This window comes from Oryctolagus cuniculus, chromosome 5, assembly GCF_051225735.1.
Source record: "Oryctolagus cuniculus isolate XC-2025 breed Fujian yellow rabbit chromosome 5, ASM5122573v1, whole genome shotgun sequence".
NCBI classification, from domain to species: Eukaryota; Metazoa; Chordata; class Mammalia; order Lagomorpha; family Leporidae; genus Oryctolagus; species Oryctolagus cuniculus.
Genome location: NC_142871.1, coordinates 134,036,145 through 134,057,808, shown reverse-complemented (window position 1 = coordinate 134,057,808; position 21,664 = coordinate 134,036,145). Strand labels below are relative to the sequence as shown.

The 21,664-nt window shown below is 48.6% G+C and overlaps 2 protein-coding genes across 15 annotated transcripts in view; one reads left to right on the top strand and one right to left on the bottom strand.

The window, feature by feature from the left end:
- TCP11 (t-complex 11) overlaps positions 1–4,051 on the bottom strand; it is a 148,624-nt gene extending 144,573 nt beyond the window's left edge. For 3 of the 4 annotated variants that reach the window (XM_089334051.1, XM_089334052.1, XM_089334053.1), the window contains exon 1: positions 3,917–4,051. The gene's annotated coding sequence lies outside the window, so the exon portion shown is untranslated. The remainder of the gene's footprint in view (positions 1–3,916) is intronic. The other variant, XM_089334054.1, reaches the window with a different exon arrangement.
- Positions 4,052–4,289: 238 nt separating this feature from the next.
- The window catches only part of ZNF76 (zinc finger protein 76), a 32,046-nt gene continuing 14,671 nt past the window's right edge, over positions 4,290–21,664 (top strand). For 5 of the 11 annotated variants that reach the window (XR_016234644.1, XR_016234646.1, XR_016234645.1 and 2 more), the window contains exons 1-2: positions 4,506–4,647; positions 20,766–20,934. Coding sequence is in view for 6 of the 11 variants with exons in the window: in XM_089334050.1 (XP_089190176.1) it covers positions 20,862–20,934 (73 nt within the window). In the remaining 5 variants the exon portion in view is untranslated. Of the gene's footprint in view, positions 4,648–20,765; positions 20,935–21,664 lie in introns of all 11 variants that reach the window. The other 6 variants (XM_008262814.5, XM_008262812.5, XM_070074161.2 and 3 more) reach the window with 5 other exon arrangements.

Below are 21,664 nucleotides of genomic sequence, written 5' to 3'. Positions count from 1 at the left end.
AAAGCAAGTACAGAATTGAGATTGGTACCTTATCCTCTACACTTAGGTAAATTCATGCATGAATACCCAAACTAATTGACAAGAAACACTGTATTTCTCATCAAGAGATGCATTTTTCAATAAAACTGTGCTTTTTAGGTTTCACAAGCTAAAAAAATGTGTAATATATTTATTTTGTTTAGCAAGCTAAACAAAATACTAGTGAATGGATTAAGGAGTTAGAAAAGAAAGGGAACCATACAAAATTTCCATTAAAGAACTTGTTCATATATCTTTTATTTATTTATTTATTTATTTATTTATTTATTTATTTTTGACAGGCAGAGTGGACAGAGAGAGAGAGAAAGGTCTTCCTTTACCGTTGGTTCACCCTCCAACCAATGGCTGCTGCAGCCGGTACACTGTGGCCGGCGCACCACGCTGATCTGAAGCCATGAGCCAGGTGCTTTCTCCTGGTCTCCCATGCGGGTGCAGGGCCCAAGCACTTGGGCCATCCTCCACTGCCTTCCCGGGCCACAGCAGAGAGCTGGACGGGAAGAGGGGCAACTGGGACAGAATCTGGCACCCCAACCAGGACTAGAACCTGGGGTGCTGGCGCCACAGGCGGAGGATTAGCCTATTGAGCTGCGGCACCAGCCCATATATCTTTTAATGGATGATGGTGGGCATCAAATTTTTAGGACAGGTGGAGTCTACTGGATGCAATTAAGAATGAACGGTTTTAATTTAAAATGCCAAAACTTACAATTAGTCAGAAATTATATCCTCTATATGTACATAAATTGGTGATAGAAAATCTAGGTATCAGGCTGGTGCTGTGGTACAGTGGGTTAACACCCTGGCCTGGAGCACTGGCATCCCATATGGGCGCCGGTTCAAGACCCAGCTGTTCCACTTCCAATCCAGCTCTCTGCTATGGCCTGGGAAAGCAGTAGAAAATGGCCCAAGTCCTTGGGCCCCTGCACCCGCATGGGAGACCCAGAAGAAGCTCCTGGCTTCAGATTGGTGCAGCTCCGGCCATTGCAGCCAATTGGGGAGTGAATCAGCGGATAGAAGACCTCTCTCTCTCTCTCTCTCTCTCCTCTCTCTGTGTAACTCTTTCAAATAAATAAATAAATCTTAAAAAAAAAAAAAGAAAATTTAGGTATCACCTTAAAAATGAACAAGGGATGCAAAGCTTTTAAAACTATTTTATGGCATCCATTTTTTAAAAATGTCTGAAGAGCACTAACCTACATAGAAATGTGTTATGTGTAGACAGAAAAAAGCTCCTAGAAATGATCTTCCGTATGCCACTTCAAAAAAGTCTTCCTTACCAGCTCGCCTGAGGACCTAAAATTATCCACCATTAGAATAATTACTTTAGGGGCAGCAGCTAAGATGTCTATGTTAAAGATAATTACTTTAGCCCAGCAGCTAAGATGTCTATGTTCCACACTGGAATATCTGGGTTCCATTCCTGGCTCCAGCTCCTGTTTCCAGCAGTGATGGCCCAACTGAGTTCCTGCCACCCACATGGGAAACTTGGATTATGTTCTTGGCTCTTGGCTCCAGTCTTGCCATTGTGGGTACTTAAGGGATGAACCTGCTGCTTTCCCAGGTGCATTAGCAGGGAGCTGGATCAGAAGTGGAGCAGCCAGGTCTTGAACCAGCGCTGATATGGGATACCAGTGTCACAGAGGGAGGCTTAACCTGCTGTGCCACAACACTGGCCCCCATAAATAAATAATTAAAAAAAAAAAAAGAGGGGCCAGCGCTGTGGTACAGCGGGTTAAAGCCCCAGCCTGCAACACCAGCACCTCTTTGGATCGCTGCACCCACGTGGGAGACCCAGAAGAAACTCCTGGCTCCAGATCAGCTCAGCTCCAGCCACTGGGGAGTGAACCAGCAGACAGAAGACCTCTTTCTGTCTCTACCTTTCTCTGTGATTCTTTCAAATAAATAAGTAAATCTTTTAAAAAAGAAAGAAAAAGGAGTGAACCGGTAGATAGAAACTCTCTCAAATAAGTAAATTTTTTAAAAAAGAATTACTTTAGATAGACAACAGTTTTCCAGAACTTTTACTGAATGTGTAACATAAAAAAATCATAAGCCAACAGATTAGGATTTGCAGGGAATGTCAGAACATACTTTTTTTACTCTGGAAAAAGATGTATTGGAGGGGACCAACTCAAGTACATCCATGGTTCTGTTCCCTAATACACAGTCACATTTCCCTTGACAACAGGGACGCATTTTGAGAAACGCATCTTAAGTGATTCTGTGATTGTGCAAACATCAGCACGTGTATTTACACTAACGCAGCTCCCTAGGCAGCACAGCCCCTGGGCCCACTGTCGTGTACACAGCCTGCTGTGAACCAGAATGCCATGGTGTGTGTGACTATCTCCTGCTTTAAGACAAGCTACTTGGATGGCGCTGCGGCTCGCTAGGCTAATCCTCCGCCTGCGGTGCCGGCACCCCGGGTTCTAGTCCCAGTCGGGGCACTGGATTCTGTCCCAGTTGCTCCTCTTCCAGTCCAGCTCTCTGCTGTGGCCCGGGAAGGCAGTGGAGGATGGCCCAAGTGCTTGGGCCCTGCACCTGCATGGGAGACCAGGAGGAGGCACCTGGCTCCTTGCTTTGGATTGGCGCAGCATGCCGGCCATAACAGCCATTTGGGGGGTGAACCAACGGAAAAGGAAAACCTTTCTCTCTGTCTCTAACTTCCTGTCAAAAAAAAAAAAAAAAAGACAAGCTATTTATTCTCTCTGTACCTGAAAATAACTTGTCAAACCTCTAGAAAAAGAACAGGAGAGCCAGAGCACCACTGTGGCCTGGCTATTTATTTTTCACCAAGAGATATATAAAGGATAATCAACCACGAGAATGGGCCACCAAGTATCACTGCCCATCTACACCGCGAGCCTGACAACTCTGCTCCCAGTCCTCGCCCTGGAACTGCTGGGAAGAGGGGATGTCTAAGAGGGAAAGGCAGGGCTTCCTGTTCAAACTCTTCAGACGGGTGGGAGGAAAAGACCGCCTGTGTCCCCAAAGTCACCATCAGCTAGCACAGGCCTCAATCCAGTACTTACCACACGTTTGCAGTTTACCTCCTTTTAAAAAAATGAGATTTGTTGTGGCCAGCGCTGTGGTGCAGCAGGTTAAAGCCCTGGCCTGAAGCGCCGGCATCCCATATGGGCACCGGTTCAAGACCCGGCTGCTCCACTTCCGATCCCGCTCTCTGCTATGGCCTGGGAAAGCAGTACAAGATGGCCCAAGTCCTTGGGCCCCTGCACCAGCGTGAGAGACCCGCAAGAAGCTCCTGGCTCCTGGCTTTGGATCGGTGCAGCTCTGGCCGTTGTGGCCAATTGGGGAGTGAACCAGCAGATGGAGGACCTCTCTCTCTCTCTCTTTCCTCTCTCTGTGTAACTCTGACTTTCAAATAAACAAATAAATCTTTTAAAAAATGAGATTTGCTAAGTCAAATTGCAGAGAGGGAGAGTGGAGAATGCGAAAGAAGAATCCGAGTGAAAGGACACAGAGAGAAAGGTTTCTCACCTCACTCCTCCAGGCACCCCGTTCCGCCAAGAGGCCGTCTTTACCGTTCCTTATCCAACTCCTCTCCTTTTTTATTTATTAAAAAAAATTTTTTTTAACTAAAAGAGCATTCCGTTTTAACTTTCTCTCGGCTTTCTTAGAAAGTCACCAGTCGCAGCCCCTCCCTCCTGGGAGGAGGCCACCCCGGGAGAGGGCCTGGACTGTTCACCCCCGCCCCGCAAGCCCTCACTGGGCAGTAACTGCATCGCAGGCCGGAGCGGGCTGACACCGGAACGGGAGAGAACCCCAGAGGACCGCCGTCGGGGCGCGCTCCCCACGGAGGCGAGGAGGCCCTCGCCGCTCCTCCACGTCGTCCTTTTCAACAAGGAGCTCGGAATACCTGCAATTGCTTCCTTCAAGAGGTTGGCTCGCAGATCAGAAGGCACCGAGCACGGCGGAGCGCCGCAGTTGGCGCTGCGGGCGCCCACGGGCAGCCAGGAGGAAGCCGGGGAGCTCGGAGCCCCGCGGAGCGCCGGCAGCCCCAGCGCGAACGCGGGAACCCGCGGAAACCCGCGGGAACCGCTTCCCTCGCAACCGGTCCTCCTGCCGCCCCGCTCCTGAAGCGCTGACGTGCAGCGGGAGCGCTCCTGCGCCCGGGACCGCCGGACTCCCTGAGGTAGCGGCTCCGGATTGCTATAGCGACGACCGGGCTCCGAGCCGCGCCCAGGCCCTGACCCGGCGTGGTGACGTCATCACGCCCTCCCCCGGCGCCCGGCCTCGCGGGCCGTGCGTCACCCCGGCCGGGGGCGGGGCGGGCTCCGAGGGGCCCGGTTCAGAGCCCGGCCGCCGGGGCTCCAGGGGCCCCGGAACCAGGATAAGTGGACGGCCGCCGCGGCGAGGTGGGGGGGGCGGGGTGGAGCGTGCCCTGTATTTTCTAGACGGGTTCCGGGGCCCGGTAGAGGCGCGCCGAGAGGAGAGGAAAAGTGCGGCGGCCCTGGAACCTGGATACCGCGCGAGGCAAGCTGCGCGCGGGCGGGCGGGCTATGGCGCAGGCGGGTTGCGGGGCCGGCGCTGGTGGCGGGGCCCGGTGCATGGCGGTCTGTCGGCGGAGTCGCCCTCGGGGGCTGTCAGGTTGGTGGCTGCGGGAAGAGTGGGTCCACCGTGCCCGAGGCGGGAGGCCGGGCGGGCGCAGGGCCCTGGGAAGATCCCGAGCCCGTCTTGCCCACCCTCCTCCAGCCTTAGCTGGGCCGCTGGACGGTGGCCTGGCCCCTCCCCCACCTAGGGTCCCTGCCCCTCCATTCTACCTTGCCACTCCTCCCCCATGACTCCCAAACCCCACCCCGTGGCTGGGCCAGCCTCCACCTCCTGTGACCCCCACACCCACCCACTGACCCCAGGACCTTAACTCTCACTCGTAGGCTGCCAGCCCAGGGGTTTGCTCAGTACTTCTCGGACCCACCAACCCAGTGACCCTCAGCTCTAAGCCAGTGATTCACACGACCACAGGATCCCCACATTCCTCCTCAGTGACCCCCAAACCTTGCCGCAAGCTCTACCCTGTGTTCGCCAGAAACTTGATGACGCCCCTGGAACTCTCTGGCAGCTCCTAGGCCGTATTCGAGAGTTTCCCACTCACTGATCTTCGGGGTAACCCTCAGTGCCTTTGCCCTGTAACCCCGTGGTCCTCATCTCTGGGTCTCCACCGGTCCTGAAGTCATTCTCACTGGCCTCTGCACCCTCCGCTCTGCAGTGTCAGTCAGCACCTGAGTGGAAAACCCCGCAGTGCCCTTCTGGTGCCGACGAGGATGTGGAGGAATATGAAGTAGCAGTCGTGGGAGGCATCAGAGACTTCGTATTGAGTGTGTAGTCCCAGGTTCAAGTCCCAGCTCTGCCACTCTTGTGCTTTGGGAATGTGGAAAAGGCCTTTACACACCCTGGGCCTCAATGTCTCGTCAGTATTGTGATGAGCTTGGTTTAGGTGATCTCCAGAGCTTCTTTACAGCTATGAAATTCTCCAGTTCTCCATCAAGATAATGTTTCAGATCATTTTTGTACTCTACCTTAGAAGCTTCCTCTAGCAAACTTAACCCCAGAGTCCACTTCGTGAATCTTCCTCCCTTCCTCCCATGACCTCCTACACTCTTAATAGCCCATGCCCATTTCCCTGAATCAGGCCCTGTCCGTTAACATGTTTGCAAGGGGTATAGCGGAGCGGTTCAGCTTGGAGCATGGATGTGATAAGAAATCTGTGTTCCAGTCCGACTGTGGCCCTCCAGCTGCGGGACTTTGCCATAGCGTTTGGCCTGTTGAACTCTGAGTTCCCACCTCTGTGAGGATAATGATAGTGCCTAAGTTAAAACAAGCCTGGCAGCACGTGGAGAGCCTCTAAGTGGAGCTGTAACAACAGCTTATATTATTGGGAAGCTCCTGAGGTTCTTACTCTGTTCTGGGTACTAGGAATTCAGTACATAGTGTCTTACATTCTCTTACTGCACTACTAACCTCTTGGAATCCCCATCCTATTCTTACCTTTGCTATGGCTCCCTCTCTTCTCTGCTTCTTCACCCTGAGAAGGCCTTCATAATGGTTAACTTACTGAGCACCTTCTGTGTTCCAAGCTTTGGTTTACCTCTCAACAAGCCCGATAGGTAGTTAATACTATATTTACCACTTTCTTTTGTTTTTTTCGGGGGCAGGATTTGCTTTTAAGTAAATGAACCTGGAACTCAACATAGCGGCACATCAGAGCTGAAATTTGAACCCACAGCCTCAAAACACCCACTTATTCCATTGCCTCTCTTGTCCTTGAGTCTACCAGATAACATCAACCTCTGCCTTATTTCTAGTGATTCTTAAAGCCAACATCAACTCATTCCAAGACCTTCAAGTTTCAACCCTTTGCCCCAGGGTTTGGTGACTTTCTCATCCTTTTGTTCATGACCTTTGACCCCCCCCAGACTCCTCCTAGAAGGAGAGTGAAAATACCCTAGGTTTATGACTGAGGCCCCTACAACAAAACAGATCAACAAGAGAAAAGCAGACAGATTTATCTAATATTTTATGTGGCCCGAGAGCCAAGGAAACTGTTAAACCTGTGTGCTTATGCTAGGTTTGAAGAGTAGATGATTGTGGAGAACTCTAATAGGGCAAAAGGATATGGTCTTGGGGTCATAAACTGGGGACAGCCCACCAAGGCCTGTTCAGCTTCTCTGTGACCCCTATATCTTCAGACATAAGGCAGCCCTTTTTCCTTTGGGTATAGGAGGACACCTCTCGTACCGGTATGGCCTGCTTTAGGAGAAAGAGCTCTTTCCCAGGTGTCATGCCTTGCTTCAGGGGACAAGGTGAAGATGAAGTGACTCTCCTGCTGTTGTCATTTTCTCAAAGTGCCATATTTTGGGGTAGGATGTCCTGAGCCCAACCAGCCTTAATACCTCTCTTCACCTTTTGCCTAGACAGCCAGTCCTCACCCCATGAGCCCACTCACCCTACTGTGTCTCCTGCCTCACTGACACGCCCACTGATCCTCTTGTTCTGTTAAGTCCCTTATGCCCAGGAATCCATGTGTCCATAAACTAAAACCTGTAGTCTTTCCTCATATGATCCATTCCTGGTTCCATTCTCAGTGTTCTGTCCCCTCTGCCATCCTTACGTCTTGTCACCTGAAACCTTCATTTAGTGACCCCTTCATCTAGTGACCTCCTGCTGTGCCTTGCCTTGGTGAGTGAGCCCCCTCCTCCCCAACGTGAGCACATTCTTCACAACTGTACACCCTCCTGTCCTAAGGTCCTTCGGCACACTCCTGCCTGGTACCCTGTGTGGTCTGACCTCCCAGGTTCCCCATCTCATGGCATCTTCCCTCTATCCACCAGTGATCACTTTCTTAAACTGCAGTTAAAACAGTCAAACCTTCTCCTTCCTGCCTTCCTCTTCTGCCCCCCTAATCTTTGCTCCCTCCTCAGTCTTGATAAGAGATTGATCATCATGTGAATCTCCCTCCCATGCCAACTCAGCCCCTCTTAACTCCACTCTCCTGGATATCTAAGGCCATGGGCGTGTCAGCTGCCTTGCTGCCTTCAACCCTCCTTCATTCACACACACCCTGTCTACCAAATCTCACTGGCCTCTTTGGTTTGTCCAAAGAACTACACCTGGGCACTTGTGAGATAAGAATAGATCACCAAGATCTCCGTCCTTTAGGTAGCAGAAGAGAACCCCTGGAAGCCCTTTAAAGGAGATCTGGCTGTGTCTCCTGGATCCACTCCCACTATCCTATCCTGTTTCTGAAGCTGTTTGCTGTACATGCCTTCAGGGTGGAGCACTTTGAAGTGTCATGGGCATTGAATTAGCTCCATTGTTTTCCCAACCCTGGGAGGGCTTTCCAGTCCCCTCCTGTGGGAAGACTGGATGGTGAATAGAAAATGTGACATTAAAAATCTACACCCAGAAGTCTTTCCTGTGGGTCACCAGATTCCCAGGTAGTACTGACTTATTGGTGATACAGCAATAAATACAGCAGAAGATGAAACTAAAGTTATGGAAGGGCCATAGCCTAAGGTCTACAAATTCTGTGGGTGGCTTTAAAAAGGAAGTTTTACCTTGGGTTTGGTCCGTCTTTTCCAGGATTTTAGTTATTTGTGTACTTTTCTCCTCCCTCCCGCCACTGCCCCCTCCCACACATCCCTGTGACTTTTTGAGAGCAGCAGCTGGGTTTTCTTTATATTTTGTCATTTTAATTATGTCCCTCATGTGGCAATCAGTAAATAAATACTTACTGGATCCAAGTAATGCAGAAATTCTGCGTCAGGTAAAAACAGTTCACACCTGTGTTCATTTTGTCGCCACAACAGGCCCTCTCCCTAAAGCCTTCTAAGTATGATAATGGGCGAGTACCTTGATTTTAGTCCGGAATTTAGATACTTCTTTCTTAGTCCTTGTTCTGGTGGGAGAAGGGTTTTAAGTGCCTTTTTAACTGTATTTTTGTTAAGACTAGAGAGTTTGGTTAGCACGCTTGCTAGAACCAAGTGGTTACAAGGTCAAGGTCTGTCTTATTTAGACCTGTTCTGAAGAAAACAGCTAGGTGAAATCTTCAATGGAGGTTGCAAAGAAGATGAGAAAACAAAGAAAATCAAATTGGCAAGACTGGTAATTGTGGAAGTTGACTAATGGGTTTGTGAGGTTCATTAAGCTATTCGTTCTCCTTCTATGTTGGAAATCTAGAATAAAAAGTTGAAAATGGCTCCCACATTTTTGGCCTAAGCGTATAAAAGGGTGGAATCCCACTTACTGAAATGGGGGAGAGGGAGCAGGTTCTGAAGAAGGGAGAATTTACTTCTGAACATGTCCAGTTTGAGATGTTATTTGGATTTAAAGGCTGTGATGTTGATAAGCAGTTGGGCATGCAAGCCTGTTGGACGTCAGGAGACGTCTGCTCCCTTGGGAACTAGAAAGACACTGGCAGTTCAGGTGCAGGCTCTGCTTTGCCACTGGGTAGCTGTCTGATCCCCGCACACTCTTCCGTAGGACCTGACCTCAGTCTCATCACCTGCAGAATGAGCTGTCTTCTCAGCCCCTCCCGTTGTGAGGCTTGTTGAATTAGGGACTTAAGAGTAGCTAAGATATCTATCTGAGGGCAGTTTGGAAACTGCTGAGCTCTCCATGGAGTGTTAGTGATGACTCCTTCACTAACCACCCAGCAAGTGCCGGCCATGTGCTGGGCTGTGCCGCACACACACGCATATGATGATGGAGAACGTGAATCCATGCCCTCAAGAAGCTCTAGGGAAGAGCCCTGGAGTTGCTTCTTTGCTCCGTGCAGCTGGAGCCTGACGATTCAGTGTGACATTAGCCAGGAAGGGTTTGTTCTCGACCTGAGTGGGAGGAAGCAGTGAACAGGCCTGTCAGGCAAGGAAAGATGTATCACAGGTGGGGAAAATGGTCAGCCTAGTTGGGGAAGAGCTGGGAGAGGTGTGGTACAACTGGGAAAGCGTGGGGTGGTCAATGCCTCCACATTGACCCCATTGCTAGGAGCTTCGTCTAAGGAGCTCGTAGTTCTATAGTAAATAAGGGGTTTCAAATCTCGTCTCAGGAGTTTTCAGTGAGATCCAGTTCACCTAAAGTGGAAATGAATCAGGATTCACATTTAAGCTAAAGTGGCTGGCATTGTAGCGTAGCAGGTTAAGCAGCCCATGATGCCGGCATCCCATAAGGGTGCCAGTTTATGCCCATGTGCGTCATTTCCCATCCAGCTCCCTGCTAGTGCGCCTGAGAAAGCAGCCAAAGAGGGCCCAAATATTTGGGCCCCTGCCACCCCTGGGGGAGACACCAGTGAAGCTCCTGGCTTCAGCCTGGCCCAGTCCTGGACGTTGCAGCCATTTGGGGAGTGAACCAGTGGATGGAAGGTCTCTATATCTCCCTCTCTAACTCTGCCTTTCAAATAAATAAATCTTTTTGTTTGTTTGTTTGTTTTAATTTTAGCTAAAGAGCTCGGCTCTGTAGACCTAATAGTATTAATCATTTGGTAGTTAAAGACACTTTTTTTATTTGAAAGGCAGTTACGGTGAGGCACAGGCAGAGACACAGAGAGGGGTCTTCCACCCACTGATTGGCCCCAACGGCTGGAGTTGGGCTGATCTGAAGCCTGGAGCCTGGAGCTTCTTCTGGGTCTCCCACGTGGTTGCAGGGACCCCAAGACTTGGGCCATCTTCCACTGCTTTCCTGGGCACATTAGCAGGGAGCTGTATCGGAAGCGGAGCAGCCGGAACTCCAACCAGGCCCATGAGGGAGGCCAGCTCTTCAGGAGGCACTTTTTTTTTTTTTTTGGTTAGATGCTAATTAAGCCAAAAAGCTTGTTCCCCAGGAACTTAATTATAATCAGGAAAACACAAAATGTTGTTTTCCCCAGAAAGGTTCAAGTGCTAAACAAAACACACGCAGTGGCAGCATAATCCTTTAACTGTGTAGAGGCTGTTTTATGGCTGTGGTTATCCTTGTGCCGTTTAGATGTTGATGTTTATACAGTAGCCACCCCCTTGTCTGTGAGGGTACGTTCCAGTACCCCCTGTGGATGCCTGAAACCTCCAAAAATACCAAACCCTAAATATACAGTGTGTTTTCCTATTCGTGCATTCACAGATGTAATGCTGTTTTCATCTTAGCTAAGCACTTAGCACACTCTGGCCAGAACGTTTGCAGTTTGGGGTGCAACAGCAAATCTGTCACACCTTTCTTTTTCCTTCCCAATTTCATGGGTTGAGATTTATTCTTGCTGTAGATTTTAGCAATCTCAGCATGCAGTTTTTTTAATTAAGAACTTCCACTTTTCATTTAAAGGAAACACTTTACAACTTTTTGCTTTTTTTTTTTTTTTTTTTTTGGTGCATCTGAATTGCCAGCTATAGTGCTCTGAAGCCATTATTAAGTAAAATAAATGGGTTGCTTGAACGCAAGGAGATTCAATCTGATAACCTCAAGGGCTACTCAGTAACAAGCAGGCAAATAGCAAATATAGCTTGGAGACACTAGACGAGAGTAATTCACCTCCCGTGTCAGACAGAGCAGAATGAAATGAAAACTCCATCCTGCTACTCAGGACAGTGTGCAGTTTAGAATTTTTGACATTTATTTCTGAAATTTTCCATTTAATGTTTTTGGACCACAGATAGCAAACTGAGGATGAAGGGAATTACTGTATTGTGAGGAAAATATCAGGTAAACAAGAATACAAGGTATAACTCATCCTAATTGTTAGGTCATCCACAAAATTAGTTTAAAGTGGTTGTGTAATCTGCATCTACCACTTAATGGAATACAAAACCTTTGTCCCAGGGTTAGAGGGAAGCGATAGAAGTTCAAGTGCAGCTGAATCCATTATCCTTAAGTAATGGCCTTAATCTGCTTCAGGTGCTGTTTCCTAAAGCCATTGGCAAATGAAAGTGCTTCTGGCCCTGGCAGCTGTCACTCAAGGTGTAGAAGTCTGTGGGTCTCAAGTCCTATGCAGTTGTCAGTTTCCCTGGTAGAAGTACTTGGCCTTCTCAGGCCTCCTGCTTATAGTTCCAAATCAGAAAGATCTGTGATGCTGGAGGGGTCATTCAAAGGCTAAAGGCACATTAGACTGTCACCACCTCTAAGTCAGGTCTCTTTTCTAGTGCCTCTGGTTTAACACTGCCCCAGATCTTGTCCTCCAGTGAATTGTTCATCTCTGAGAAGCCCAAATACAACATGGCTTGCCTCTATCTCACTGTGTAACTGTTCATTCATTACAGCCATTGCGGCCATCTGGGGAATGAGTTAACAGATGGAAGATCTCTACTCTGACTTCCAGATAAATAAATAAATCTTAAAAAACAAAAACAACAACAAAAACACTGTTGGTGTCACTGACACCCCATATCAGAGCACAGGTTCAAGTCCTGGCTGCTCTGGTTCCCATCCAGGTCCCTGCTAATGTACCTGGGAAGGCAGCAGAAAATGGTCCACTTGCTTAGGCCCCTGCACCCACATGGGAGACCCAGATGGAGTTCCAGGTTACTCTCCTGGTTTCACCCAGGCCCAGCCCTCGCTGTTGTAGCCATTTGAGGAGTGAATTAGTAGATGGAAGATTCTCTCTCACACTCTCTCACTCTGCCTTTTAAATAAATCTAAAAAAAAAAAAAAAAAAAAAAAAAAAACCCAGTAGGCTAAATTCCTTCCCTTATGTTTGAAAAAGTTAAAAATATCAGGGGCCAGCTTTGTGATGTAGCAGCTTAAGGCTCTGCCTGCAACACTGGCATTGCATATGGCCACCAGTTCAAGTCCCAGCTGCTCCACTTCCAGTCCAGCTTCCTGCTAATGCCCCTAGGAAGACAATGGAGGTAGGCCGGTGCCACGGCTCAATAGGCTAATCCTCTGCCTTGCGGCGCCGGCACACCAGGTTCTAGTCCTGGTCGGGGTGCCGGATTCTGTCCCGGTTGCCCCTCTTCCAGGCCAGCTCTCTGCTATGGCCAGGGAGTGCAGTGGAGGATGGCCCAAGTCCTTGGGCCCTGCACCCCATGGGAGACCAGGAGAAGCACCTGGCTCCTGGCTTCGGATCAGTGCGGTGTGCCGACTGCAGCAGCCATTGGAGGGTGAACCAACGGCAAAAGGAAGACCTATCTCTCTGTCTCTCTCTCTCTCTCACTGTCCACTCTGCCTGTCAAAAAAAAAAAAAAAAAAAATGTGGAGGATGGCGCAGCTACTTGGGCTCCTGTACCCACGTGAAGCTCCTGGCTTCCACATGGCCCAGCCTTCACCATTGCAGCCATTTGAGAAATGAACTGTCAGAGGGAGGACTTCTCTATTTATAACTCTGCCTTTCAATATATATATATTTTATATATATATGTATAAATCAAAGGTGTAACTACATCTTTTGTGATTATAAGAAAAGGGAGAGGGGGCCGGCTCTGTGGCATAGCAGGTAAAAGCCGCATGGGCACCAGCATCGCAGGCTGCAGCTTTACCTGCTATGCCATGATGCTGGCCCCTGATTTTTTTTTAACAAACTCTTTCACTTGATTTTCTTCTGTTTCAGAAGTCCAAACTACTTTCACTTCCTAGTGGGGATCTGCATGCTGTTCCATTTTAATGAACTGATGGTGAAACAGAAATTTAACCTTTTTGTTCCAAGGTGATTTTTAAATAACAGGAAAATATGATGACTTGGTCCTTGATGGAATGTTTCATTTTCTTTTTTTTTTTTTTTCTTAAAGATTGATTTATTTGAAAGAGTTACAGAGAGGCAGAGAGAGAGAGAGGTCTTCCATCCACTGCTTCACTTGCCAAATGACCACAACGGCCAGAGCTGTGCCAATCCTAAGGCAGGAGCCTGGAGCTTTTCCAGGTCTCCCAGGCAGGTGCAGGGGCCAAAGGACTTGGGCCATCTTCTTCTGCTTTCCCAGGATATGGCAGAGCTGAATCAGAAGTGCAGCAGCCAGGACTCGAACCAGCACCCATATGGGATGCTGGCACTGCAGGTGGCGGCTTTACCCGCTGCACCACAGTGCTGGTCCCTGGAATGTTTCATTTCCAAATAGCCCTTCTCAGACCAGTGACCTGAAATTGAATTCCAGCTTGCTTCTTGATGTAAACTTTATCCTTAGGATAATACTTTCAAAATGTCTTTACTTTGGATTTCTCTTTTCATTACTAAAGGCAGGCTTAAAACCGAGCCGTGGCTGTCACGTTAAGGTGTCTACAAGCTAAGGTGTTAAAATTCACTTAAATGTTTGGTCGAAAATTAGGTGAAATATTTTTTCTGTGAACTTTTAAAAAACTACTTATTTGTTTATGTTCCTCTACTTGAAAAGGAGAGCAACAGAGAGAAAAGATATCTTCCATCCACTAACTGGTTGACTTCCCAAATGCCTGCAATAGCCAGGACTGGGCCAGGCCAAAGTCAGGAGCCTGAAGCTCCATCTGGGTCTCTCATGGGGGTGGCAGGGGTGCAGGCACTTAAGCCATCATCCACTGCCTCCCGTGATACGTTAGCAGGAAACTGCATCCACAGAGTAGCTGGGATTCAAACCTGCACCTCCACTATGGGATGCCAGCGTCCCAAGCAGCAGGCACAATGCCTGCCCCCAGATTGATTTATTCATTTGAAATGCAGAGTGACACACAGAGGGAAGCTTTCGAGTTATTTTAAATGCATAACAGTTTGTAATAATAGGGTCTGTGTTTTCTTTTTTAAAAAATTTATTTATTTATTTGAAAGAGTTACACGGGGAGGGGTGGTGGGTGGGTGTCTTCCATCCACTGTTTCACTCCCCAAATGGCTGATCTGAAGCCAGGAGCCAGGAACTTCTTCCGGGTCTCCCACGTGGGTGCAGGGGCCCAAGGACTTGGGCCATCTTCTGCATTCTCAGGCCATAGCAGAGAGCTGGATCGGAAGTGGAGCAGTGGGGATTCGAACTGGTGCCCATACAGGATGCTGGCATTGCAGGCGGTGGCTTTACCCACTACATCACAGCGCTGGCCCTTGGGGTCTGTATTTTCATAGCATTTTGGAATTGGAAATAATCTACTTTACTTAATTACTCCCTTTCTGTGACTAATTCAAATCTATTAAAAATTGCAGTAGTCAAATAGGAACCATACCTAAAAGTGATTGAGTTTTAAAATCAATCTGTCTTTTAGAAAGAGATACTCAGCTGATGTTTTAAATTTGTATCATATTAATGTAAGTTTCTGTTATTGATTTCTCCTTTTTTCTCGTCAGGGGTTTTTGGTGTGCATTGAAGTCTTTTTGTGTAATAACAAATATTGAATCATTTTACTGCAGCTTTTCCAAATCTGGGTCTAATTGCTTGGCCACTGGTTTCCATCAGCCTTCACCCCTCGCAACCTAATGTTTCTTTGTCATCTATGAGAAGTTTTCCATGTTTGAAAGTGAGGAATTTTCTGAATGAAAATTAAGTCATTGTGTTTTTTTTTAAGTCAAAAATTGAACATTCTTCCCTTTCCACGCAAATGTTTCGTTTTTTCCTTTTCTTGATTGCTAAATACGGCTGCCCTCTGGGTACAGAAGGCCTTGTTCCAGTGTTCAGGCAGTTCTGGTTGGCAGAAGCAATAGCAAACAGGTGCCCATGGTCAGCACAGCCTAGCCTGGGTGTGGATCAGATTAGATCTCAACCGTGACAAAATGGAGAAAAACAAATACTGTAGCTGCTCTTCGGTTTCCTCCTTTCACATCCCTCATTTTTCTGCGTTGAGAAGGCAGTCTAAGCAATCTAAGTGCATGTTGTTTCATAGAGTGAATCAAAGGTGCGGAACACCTAAGACGTTTTTCTAAATGTTATTTCTCCCCAATAATTCTAATGTATGTTTTACATTAAGAAACACTGATATATTACAGAGCCAAGTTCATTCACATTTGCAGTCAGTAGACTTGCTGCTGGTTCTGGGAAGGTCAAGAGTGCTCCCTTTTGAGTCCTGGCCTTTTTTTTTTAAATTTTATTTTTAAGATTATTTATTTGAAAGTCAGAGTCACAGAGAAGCAGAGGGGGAGAGAGAGAGAGATCTTCCATCCACTGGTTCACTCCCTAAATGGCTGCAACAGCCAGAGCTGGGCCAATCCGAAGCCAGGAGCCAGGAGCTTCTTCTGGGTCTCCCACATGGGTAAAGGGGCCCAAGGACTTGGGCCATCTTCCACTACTTTCCCAGGCCATAGCAGAGAGCTGGATTGGAAGTGGAGCAGCCAGGACTCGAACCAGTGCCCATATGGGATGCCAGGACTGCAGACAGCAGCTTTACCCGCTATGTCACAGTGCTGGCCCCAGGTCCTGGCCTTTTTGTTACCGATCTCCTCTTTGCCCAGTCTGTCTCTCCCTGTATTCACCTCAGGTCATTACAGAGTTGGTAAACATATGCCCTCTGAGGGTAGAAAAGCAGCCATACCCCCACTCCCAGCCACTTGCATGCCCTTCCTCCGAGGGCCACCAGAGTTATGAAACGCAAGTGCAGGCAGGAACTCTTCCAATACAGCCATCCTGAAGCAGTAACTCAGCTCTGCCCATGTCACTCTTGTTAGTTTGGTGCCAATGCAGGAGAAACCATCATTTAAAGCAGGAATGGGGAAGCTTTTTTTTGCCAAGGGCCGTTTGGATAGTTCTAACATCCGCAGGCCGTACAAAATTATCAAGTTAAAAATTAGTCTGCTACAGATTTATTGTATCTCAGGTCCATCCTGCGGCTGCCTGGGCAGAACCAAACCAAATGACTTCACGGGCCTTATACAGCCCAAGGGGCAGGTGTTCCCCACCCCAGACTCAAAGGAAGGGGGGAAAAATTGGCAGTCCGGGCATTGGTGCAGGCTTGGCAGCAGGGCAGCACCCTCCTCACCCCCTGCAGTCCAGCTCTGGCGCTTGGGGAAGGTTAGAGAGCAACAGTGTGCTATTTTAAAGGTTAGTATTATGAGGCTTTGAGAGGAAAAGTGGGTGAGTTGAGATTATTTAGCCTGGACAGGAGAACTTGCAAAGGCGTAGAGATTTGTTTTCTTTGAGTCCAGGAAGGGTTATTTTGGTAAGTGTGGCTACAGCTATTCCCTCTTACCATTGCAGGCAGGCCAAGAAGGATTCGGTTTAAGTTTCAGTGGCTGAGATGGAAGTTAAACAACCCATATTCAAGTGTTCTCCGTGCTGACAGTGTGCCAGTCACGGTAGATTAGCTGAAGGAAGCAGTAGAGGTGCAGACTCGACCAGCCAGCCTGGCCTTGAATCCTGGAGTCAGCCCTTGGAGGTGTGGGGGCCTCGGGCAAATTATTATTCTGCTGATCATCAGTCAGCTCACCTGTAAGATGGGCAGAATGTGCCTGTTTCTTCATAGGGATATTTTTAAGATTCTAAGAGTTAACATAGGGGCAAGCATTATAACATAGTAGGTTAAGCTGCTGCCATCAGAGTGCCTGCCGGCTGCTGTGCTTCTGATGCAGCTTCCTACTAGTGTGCCCAGGAAAGCAGCAGATAGTGGCTCAAGTACTTGAGTTCCTCCATTCATGTAGGAGACTTGGACAGAGTTCTGGGCTCCTGACTTCAGCCTGACCCTGCCCTGATTCTTACAGGTATTTGAGGGATGAACCACCAGGTGAAAGATCTCTCTTGGTTTCTCCCTTGCTGTGTCATGCTGCCTTTCAAATAAAAATAATTTTTTTCTTTTTTTAAGTTACTATAGGTAAAATGCTTTAAGCAGTAGCTGGCACATATTGAGGGGTATGTCTGTGATCAGTATAATGAACAGTAGAAAAGCTCCTAAGGCCATCTAGGCCAGTGCTTCATTTTACAGGGAGAGAAGCAGACATAGGAGATAGAATCAAGATTAGAAGCCAGTGCTGCAGACTTCTAGTCTGAGGCTGTTGCCACTCCTGGCTACGTAATAGAAATACACATTACTTCAAAAACGTTCCCTTTAGGTTCCCCTTGGCTCCCCTCCTCCCCAGAGCCAGGATTTCTGAAGTACTTCCTGTGTGACAGCACTGTGCTACATGCTGACCTGTGACTTCATTTAATCCTTACAGCAACCCATGACACAGGTGCTGCTATTTTCCCCCATCTTATTAGAAGTGGCACCCGAGGCTCAGAAAGGTTCATTTTCTTGCCCAAATCTACGGCACTTCTAGGAGGGAGAGCCTGCACTGGAACCCAAGCTGGCTGACTCCAGAGCCTGTGTGCCCTTTATTTATTTAATTTTTCTCTATTTATTTGAAAGAGAGACAGAGAGATCTTCCACCTGCTGGTTCACCCCCAAATGCCTGCAACAGTTGCGGCTGGACCAGGCTGAAACCAGAAGCCTGGAGCTCAGTCCAGGTCTCCCACGTGGATGACAGGGATCCAGGCACTTGAGCCTCTCAGGGTGCAGGTTAGGAAGATGGAATCAGAAGCAGAGCTGAGACTGCAGCCCAAGTGTTGCTGTGCCAGATGCCCACTCCAGAGCCTATGCTCTTAATCACGCCACTAATCTTCCTCAGAGTCCCAGGCATCGCTTCAGGAGCCACGGGGCCCAACCATAAAGGTTTGAGGCCAGTTTGCAATGCCTCTTCAACCCACAGTGTGCTTTTTGTTTCGACACGTGAGTCTCTCATATGTGTTCTTATTTCTGATGTAATGCTATTAACGCTAAAGTTACTAAAAGAATCTCTCTTCCTGATTAGAAGATTGAAAGTTGGGGCTAGTTTGGGGTGCAGCCAGTTAAGCTGCTGCCTGCAACACTGATGTCCCATCTGGGCACCAGTTCATGTTCTGGCTGCTCCATTTCCAATCCAGCTCCCTGCTAATATGCCTGGGAAAACAGCAGAAGATGGGAGACATAGATGCTTGGGCTCCTGCCACCCACGTGGGAGACATGGATGAAGCTCCTGGCTCCTGGCTTTGGTCTGGCCCAGCCCTGGCCTTTGTGGCCATTTGAGGAGTGAACCAGCAATGGAAGATCTCTCTCCCCCCCACCCCCCTCTGTAACTCTGCCTTTCAAATAAATTTTTATTTTTTGTAAAGATTTATTTATTTATTTGAAAGGCAGAGTTACACAGAGAGAGAAGGAGAGGAGAGAGGTCTTCCATCTGCTGGTTCACTCCCTAGTTGGCTGCAATGGTCAGAGCTGCGCTGATCCAAAGCTCTTGGATCAAGAGCCAGGAGCTTCCTCTGGGTCTCCCATGCAGTATAGGGGCCCAAGCACTTGCACCATCTTCCACTGCTTTCCCAGGCCATAGCAGAGAGCTGGATCGGAAGTGGAGCAGCCGGGATGTGAACCGGTGCCCATATGGGGTGCTAGCACCCGCTACACCACAGCACTGGCCCCTATAAATACATCTTTTTTAAAAAAATGAAAGTTGAGTGTCATTGGACAGACCCATAGAGGGCAGGACCAGAGCTTTCATGAAATAAGGACCATGTAGGGGTTTTCAGGGCTCTGGGCAAGGTTATGGTCCGTACTAGAACCCTAATAGGTCTGAAAAAATGGATCAAAAATCAGAATTTCCATCTTGACCAGTGGTTCTTTCCTTTAGTCCTTGTCAGACCCTGATGGTAGCCTTGGGCTCCTCTCGCTTTAGAAAAGTACGTAGGCTCATATACCACAAATTTATCTTTAGGTGGCTTCTTGGTTCATAAACAACCAGCTCCAAGAACCTGTGTATTTGGCAGCATAATAAAAAACATGTTAGATCCTCTGGCCTGGGTTCAGATCTCTTCTCCCACTTACTAATTGTGCAACCTTGAGCAAGTTACTTTATATCTTCGGACTCAATTCCTTCAACTGTGAAATAGGGAAAATAATAGTGTGCAAGTAGAAGGTTGCTGTGAGAAGTAATGAGTTAGTATCCGTACTATGCCTAGCACATGGTTAAGTCTATGGTAGTGTTTACTAGTAGTAATATTGCCCCTTGGAGCTTAGTCCATTCAGTAAATGTTTATGGATAGAATGAATGAATAATTCTAGTTGAGATGCCACGCCTCTGGTGGAGAATACCAACCAGCTTGTTGAAGATGGGTTGTAATTATGCTGAGACGTTGATCTGCTCAGCCCTTGGGACTGCCAGACCCCAACTGATTTACTGCTGGCTTCAAGCAGCAGAATCCACACTGTGATGTACAAATATCCTCTCTGGGTGCTCTGATGTGAAAACGCAGTGGGCAGCAGGATGTCAGCTGGTAGGTCATGACGTTCAAATGGGTCAGGTTCCAAGTCCAAACCCAGAGCGGAGGCTGTGGGCCTCCTGCAGGCTTCACAGGTGGGGGCCTACAGCGAGGTGGCTCCACACCACCGTGATGCAGAGGAATCCTGCCAGCTGTAAGGGCCAGAGCTCCCGTGAGTCATGCTAAGAGGCTCTGCAGAGAGCCCACAGTACCAGTTGCTGGAGAAACCGCTGTGAGCCAGAAAGCAGACTAGAGCTGAGTCTGTTAGGCAGTAAAGGTTCAACCGATAGTGCTAAGTACTGAAGCAGGTGAGCCTAGGGCCGTGAGTCCTAGAAAGAGATGGTACCCAGGGCTTCCGGAATTCACAGCAGGGCCTGTGAGGAGATTGCAAGGGCAGGAGGAAGCTGTTGGAGGGCTGTGATCAGGAAAGTGGTGTGTTTAGATTTGTGCTTTATTTCCTTAAGGTTACCATGTGAAAATGAGTTGGAAATGGGCGAGAGTTTATCTGAGGACCTAAGTGAGGAGGCTCTTAGAATATTCAAGAGGTGATACTTGCCTGAAATGAGTACCTGGGCTTCTGAGGGAAGAGGAGCACTCAAGGATGGCCCCACCAATTCCAAGTGGAAGGAGGTGCCTTCCCTGGGATGGGGAACTGGAAAGCAGAGCGGGCCTGGGCCATGGGGGACACTAGGAGTCCTATTGGGAACTCTTTCCATCTGTGATACCTGTGGGGTGTGCCCTGAGGATTGTCACCAGGGTCTGAGCACAGAGAGGTGTGGGGGTGGGCACAGAGAGTCTGCAACAGCAGGGTTGGCTGCCTGCCCATCACAGGGGTCCCCTGGAAGGGGAGCCAGTTTCAGAGTGGGTTTTGATCAGTCAGCTCTTCCTTTACAGCCAGTTTGATTGGCATGCTTCCCGTCTGTGCTCAACCTTTAGAACTCTTAGGTGTGCATATTTTGAACTCTTTCCATAAAACCAACATAGTTCTCTACTTTGAAGAATTTGTCTCCTTTTTCTTCTTGGATGGCCTCATTAACTCTGTCCCTGTGTGTCCTCGAAGCAAGAGGAAGCTGCATAACTCATAACGTGACCCTGTCATTTTCTCAGATTTGTGACCCAGAAGGAAGTCTCTGACCTCAGCTGTGGCTCTCGGTGCTGGCCAGAAGCCAACTTCATGTGTGAGTGCACGAGCAGCAGTTTGCCATGGAGAGCTTGGGGCTGCAGACGGTGACCCTCAGTGATGGGACGACAGCCTACATCCAGCAAGCTGTCAAAGGTGAGTCTTTCCAGAGACCTCAGAATCCTGCCTTGTCCGCAGCCTCTGGGAAGGGATGTCCCTTCTAAGAGTCTCGCCATCCCCCTGCCCACCACCACCTCTTGCTCTGCCTGAGACGTTCAGGTGGTGCTGGATGAAAAGACAAGCTAGAGGCCGGCGCCGCGGCTCACTAGGCTAATCCTCCGCCTAGCGGCGCCAGCACACCGGGTTCTAGTCCCGGTTGGGGCGCCGGATTCTGTCCCGGTTGCCCCTCTTCCAGGCCAGCTCTCTGCTGTGGCCAGGGAGTGCAGTGGAGGATGGCCCAGGTGCTTGGGCCCTGCACCCCATGGGAGACCAGGAAAAGCACCTGGCTCCTGGCTCCTGCCATCGGATCAGCGCGGTGCGCCGGCCGCAGCGCGCCGGCCGTGGCGGCCATTGGAGGGTGAACCAACGGCAAAAGGAAGACCTTTCTCTCTGTCTCTCTCTCTCACTGTCCACTCTGCCTGTCAAAAAATAAAAAAAATAAAATAAAAAAAAAATAAAAGAAAAGACAAGCTAGAAAGTCAGACTGGCCTGTCGGGAGGAGCCAAGACCTCCCAGGGGCCGAGTTGCTCTCATGTAGTGAGGAATTCATAAACATTTCTGGAATGGAGGAGCGCAGTGCTGCGGTGACTTCCTGTTTTTCAAATATTCCCTGTCCAGGTTCTCAGAGCTTTCTAGAAGCAGGCCATCCCTTTAGGTCAAGAAGTTG